General features: G+C 43.6%; 1 protein-coding gene across 1 annotated transcript; it reads right to left on the bottom strand.

The window, feature by feature from the left end:
- Positions 1–4,050: 4,050 nt before the first annotated feature.
- On the bottom strand, positions 4,051–5,857 carry LOC142184400 (protein kinase C delta type-like). The gene is made up of 3 exons (XM_075259244.1): positions 5,668–5,857; positions 5,392–5,454; positions 4,051–5,228 (listed from the first exon to the last, which is right to left on the bottom strand). Exons 1-3 carry the CDS (start codon positions 5,835–5,837, stop codon positions 4,712–4,714), a joined length of 750 nt encoding a protein of 249 aa, XP_075115345.1. The 5' UTR covers positions 5,838–5,857; the 3' UTR covers positions 4,051–4,711.
- Between the last annotated feature and the right edge of the window lie 266 nt (positions 5,858–6,123).

A 6,123-nucleotide genomic window follows, 5' to 3' on the forward strand; every position in this document is an offset into this window, starting at 1 on the left:
CGCTATGTTTTCCGGGATCAGGATATTTAGGACTGCAAGAACAAACAGTACTCACCACCAACCCACCCCAAATTGCCATAAATAAAGTCACCACACAGTAGATATTTTTTTGGATGGGGGATGGCCACAGCTTTTTATTTTTGTTAAGAAGTTGGGAACAGTACAATGCTTGTAACATAACAGAATTTCTCAGGGAGCGGAAATGGCGCAATCTGTTCAGCCTCAAGGTCCGGGTGGGCAAGTGCTCATCACCTTCTCATAAACACACAAGGCCAGCTTTGACTGGGGTAGAAAAACCAGTGAAAAGCATCAGTATCCACAGATGTTATAAATGACTTCTTGCACTGTATCCCCAGCAGGTGGCAGTATAGTAACACTGAAGGGGGGGTGTTATTGGTGGATTTGCAGTTCTTACTGATCCATCTTTCCAATCACAATCCCACATCTAGGTCACAGTGACATCAGTAAGAAGACAAAAGTGACCTCTATATATACAGAGACAATAAACCGTCCACAGTCTGGTGAGTATTTATTTAGGTGACATGAGCTGAATAAGGAACAAACCTTAATGAAGGGGTTAATAGTAATCTATCAGATAACAGGGACAGGCGCACAAGATGAACTATGGCTTGGGCTTATGTAGATCACGTTACACCTGTTATACATATAATAGAAGATCCTAAGGCGACAACTAGGAGGAGCCAATAATATGATTGATGTATTCTAAAATTCTGCAGTTTACTGCTTACGGTTTACAGATTGGGGAACATCTTATAAGGCTTCTTAGTAATTCTTCTGCATAAACTCAAATCTATGCCAGTCAGGAACAGACGTAGTATAACACTAGAGAGATTTCTGCCATGAGTTGGAGCGTGCCCGTCCCCTCACTAGCCAATAAAATGGTGAGCGGAGAGTTGCCATTGTCTGCCGAACATGTGCCATGTGGAGTGAGACTTCTGGCCAATTTCAAGGCGCATCCCAGATAGTAAATCTGGGCCATAGAATTTAATATTAAAACAGTATGCAGTGAGCTCCCCCTAGTGGTGGCCACATGCAGTCAGACTCTATTATCTACATACATGCACGAGACTTAAGTTGTGTATCAGACCAATATATATAGGTGTATCAGCATGACATGGAGTTATAAGGTGGACATTCACTATAAAGACGTCTCTCTGCGTGTCTAGACTATGACTACAGATAAGCCGCCGCATCTGCAGTGCACGAATGGGGCAGCAAACACTATAATGCACGTCTCACTTACTGGAAAATGAATAGATCCCGAGGTCTTCCAGTAACAATAACTAAAGATAGCAGTGCTCGTGTATGGTGATATGTGCATTGCAGGCTTAACCACTTCACTGCTGAATATTTCATGGGTTTAGACATAATATGATGTTTCTGGACCCTGATGTAATGTCTGTACTGCACTACATGATCAAAAGTATCCAGACACCCCCAAAAACATACGTTTTTCATATTAGATGCATTGTGCTGCCACCTACTGCCAGGTGCTCCATATCAGCGCCCTCAGTAGACATTAGACATCGTGAGAGAGCAGAATGGGGCGCTCCGCTGAACTCACGGACTTCGAACGTGGTCAGGTGATTGGGTGCCACACATCCCGCAGGTCAATGCCAAACGACGCCTCGCTTGGTGTAAGGAGCGTAAACATTGGACGATCGAACAGTGGAAAAACGTTGTGTGGTGTGACGAATCACGGTACACAATGTGGCGATCCGATGGCAGGGTGTGGGTATGGAGAATGCCCGGTGAACGTCATCTGCCAACAGTGAAATTAGGTGTGGTCGTGTTTTTCATGGAGGAGGCTTGCACCCCTTGTTGTTTTGCGTGGCACTATCACAGCACAGGCCTACATTGATGTATTAAGCACCTTCTTGCTTCCCACTGATGAAGAGCAATTCGGGGATGGCGATTGCATCTTACAACACGATCGAGCACCTGTTCATACTGCACGGCCTGTGGCGGAGTGGTTACACCACAATAACATCTCTGTAATGGACTGGCCTGCACAGAGTCCGGACTTGAATCTTATAGAACACCTTTGGGATGTTTTGGAACGCCGACTTCGTGCCAGGCCTCACCCACCTACATCGATACCTCTCCTCAGTGCAGCACTCCATGAAGAGTGGGCTGCCATTCCCCAAGAAACCTTCCAGCACCTGATTGAACGTATGCCTGCAAGAGTGGAAGCTGTCATCAAGGCTAAGGGTGGGCCAACACCATATTGTATCCAGCATTACTGATGGAGGGCGCCACCAACTTGTAAGTCATTTTCAGCCAGGTGTCCAGATACTATCACATAGTGTATGTAACCCCAAACCATTGTTAACAAATGGGGTCCATAGGGTGTCTTGTGACAGGTGGCTAAGAGTTTGCCATTGCCAAGCAGCACCTACATGCATGGACTTTGATGCCAAAGTGCAGGCTACCCCTTCAGTCTTTTCTTGCTCCGCCTACCCAGTTCCTCTTCAGAGGTCATCCGACCATCCAACCTATAACCTACTAGGTTGAGCCAGAAAATAGTAAAAAGAAAAAACCCCTTTGAGTTGAATGCCATTTGTCTCAAATAAGGGGAAAAGCAATCCTTCCCAACTCCAAGTAATTAGGTGGCTGCCAGGGGCGTAAGTACCGTAGAGGCAGCAGAGGCGGCTGCCACAGGGCCCGGGCCATTAGGGGGCCCGGTGACAGCTGCTACCGCTGCGTTTTTTTTTTGTTTTTTTTTTAATAGGCCGTTACGAGCCCTATACATACCTCCCGCCTACCGGGACAGGACACCGAATCCGTGAATGTCCCACGGAATTTGGGACGGTTGGGAGGTATGCCTTATTGATGTGTGTAGTGAGCAGGTGGTGTCACCATCAGTCACTTTTCTCTGGATTTCTTCTTTATCTCCTTGATTTCAGATCACATTGAGGAAATATACTCATTTATTGACTACCACATGGACATCCCATAGTAATAAAGCCATGGACACAAAGATATAAGGGGGAAATTAACATTTTATTTTTAGCTAATAGTGGGGCAGACAGGGAATTTACCTAATGTACCCGGTTATTGTATCATTCTATATTAATATAAATCTGTTCTAATACTATATTTATACATCTGTTTCTAATATATAGACTTTATTTTATTACTTTAAACCTATTTTTTTGCAATGTATTAATATTATATTAGAAGTATATAGCATTTCTATATATGTAAGTACATGGCTAATGTCACTATACTAAATTACTATATTTATGTGTACAGTATGAAATGTGCCAAACTAAACCTATTTTGAATGTATACTATTTACGTGTGTCCTTAGTCAGTATCTAACCTATCTGATTTAGATTTTTTAATATTGTTTTTTATTTTTTTTCTATTTTATATATATGTACTACAATATTGTGTTTGTGTCTACAATATAAATTGTGTCAAACTAAACCTATCTATAGACTGTGTTGGTCCAGAGGAAGGCGAAAACCCCCCTTGAGGAAAGAGCCAATTATCCTCAGGTAAGGGGGGAAATTCCTTCCTGACCCCAAATATGGCGATCAGAGCAAGTCCCAGGATCAAAAGACAGTATCTAACCTTCCTAATGAGAAAAAATACGTTTTTTTTTGTTTTTTTTTAAACAGATCTATTTTAAAATCCTATAATCTCTACAATAGTTATGATATTTATCTGTATAATATATAATATGTCAAACTAAACCTATGTATAGACTGTGTTGATCCAGAGGAAGGCGAAAACCCCCCTTGAGGAAAGAGCCAATTATCCTCAAGTAAGGGGGGAAACTCCTTCCTGACCCCAAATATGGCGATCAGAGCAAGTCCCAGGATCAAAAGCCAGTCTGGTGTGGATAAAAGTGTATCATTAGTATATAAGCTTTACGTTATATGAAACTAAAACTAATTTTTCTTTTTTTTTCTATTTTTATATTCTATTATATGAATTATTACTTATTACCTTAGGATTTATTACACTAAACCTATTTAAGGCTGAGTTGATCAAGAGGAAGGCGAAAACCTTTTTGAGGAGTGAGCCAATTGTCCTCAAGGGGAAAAATTCCTTCCTGACCCCAAATATGGCGATCAGATCATGTCCCAGGATCAAAGCCGACATCTAATATCTAACATCTATCTATCCATCTGCCTACTCGTATCAGTGAGTATCTATACTTATCTATATGTCTATAAGTCTATGCGTCTATACTTGTATCTATGTGTCTATACTTATAGCTAGGTGTCTATACTTGTATCTATGTGTCTATACTTGTATCTATGTGACTATACTTGTATCTATGTGTCTATACTTGTATCTATGTGTCTATACTTATAGCTAGGTGTCTATACTTGTATCTATGTGTCTATACTTGTATCTATGTGACTATACTTGTATCTATATGTCTATACTTATAGCTAGGTGTGTGTAATCTATGTGTAATGTATGAGTGCAGTGTATAACTTACCTGGCCTGTGCTGAGATGTATACATGCACAGGCCAATCCTTGGGGTCGCGGGCAGTCTTCAGGAGGTAGTGATGTCCGATGCCAGCCAGATATTAGAGGATGCAGTCGAGGTCCAGGACAACAGCTTGATGGTAGATCTGCAGCATTGAGATGGTTGGAGAGGATGTTTCTGGCAGCCGAGGTCTCTTCCAGCCGCAGAGGTATGGGTCCGGAGGCACAGCGTTCTGGGCCTTAGGCACGGATGATCCGGGTCCAGCTTGGTGACACATATGAGAAACTGGACGCAGCGTGAAGTGTTTGTTCTTCCGGCCACAGAAGGTCTTGGTTCTTCAGAACTGCCTTGGGTGGTATAAATGGCGGCTGTGCTCTCCTCATCTCCAGTTCCTCCCAGCAGATGATGGTAAAGAAGGGATGGTCTCTGATGTTTCCTTTCACACCCAGCCTCTTCTTAGGATTTCTCTGCAGCAGTCCTGAGAGCAGGTCTTGTACATTGGTGTTGATGGATAATCTCACCGTGGTAAATGGGAAGCATCCTGATGACATTCTGGATACAATAATCCCCAGGCTCCACCAGTCCACTGCTGCGTCATAATCCTCTCCTAGAAGGATCTCTGGGGCCAGATAGCGTAATGTGCCCGCCGCTCCACGGGTCTTATTGGAGGAGGTGACGTCATCTCGGGCAAGCCCCAGGTCTATAATCCGGATGTGACCATTCCCGTCCAGCATGATGTTGGCTGGCTTCATATCTCTGCAATGAAAGAAGACACATGTAAATGAAAGAGAATAGGAAATCTGTCCAAGGTTGTAGTGATATAAAAGACATGGCATGTACCTCAGCAAAACCAAGTATCATTCAGGACACTGGAAAAACTGGGTACATTATTCCACCATTACAGATGACATCTGCTTACCTGTGGATGATGTTCTGTCCATGAAGGAACTGGAGGCCGCATACCATCTCTGCCGTGTAGAATCTGAGAGAGAGGACAGTGTAGTATCAATGACATGAAATCATTCCCTAGTAATCCCCTAATATCCCGCTATTATCTAAGTGTCACCAGCAGCAGGAGGCGCTGTGTATGGTCGTCTGTATTCCCTCCAGTCTCTTCTACATCTGACCTGACATGTCACCATATATTTTCCACCCTTCAGTCCACTGTCACTCGTTTCCCACGTCATTCACGTACCTTGTAGTTTCGATGTTCAGACTGCCGCACCGTCTCAGTAACTCCTCCAGGCTGCCGCCGGACAGATACTCCATGATGTAGTAGGCTCTGTCCTGAGACTGATGTGCGGCATTTAGATGGCAGAGGAATGGGCAGTCCCGGACCTTGAGGAGTATCCGTCGCTCTCTCATTAGAATTGCTGCATTGTCCCTTGTTTTGTTGACGATCTTGACGGCCACAAAGATGTTTTGGCCAGGGACTGATGCCAGGACCACCTGAAGAAAAAGATGGAAAGGTCATTGAAAGTGGCCATAGAGGAAATTCTTACATATTTATTACATGGGGGATTTTATCTGCAGGGGTCTCTGGCTATTCTGCCGCCTGTGACAGAGGGGTGGACCGAGTGGTCGGTCAGTCAGCTGGATCCAGACCCTACAGATCAGAAGAATATAATGTACCATATACATAGGCATAACT

Source organism: Leptodactylus fuscus, chromosome 11 (assembly GCF_031893055.1).
Source record: "Leptodactylus fuscus isolate aLepFus1 chromosome 11, aLepFus1.hap2, whole genome shotgun sequence".
In the NCBI taxonomy this organism is placed as follows: Eukaryota; Metazoa; Chordata; class Amphibia; order Anura; family Leptodactylidae; genus Leptodactylus; species Leptodactylus fuscus.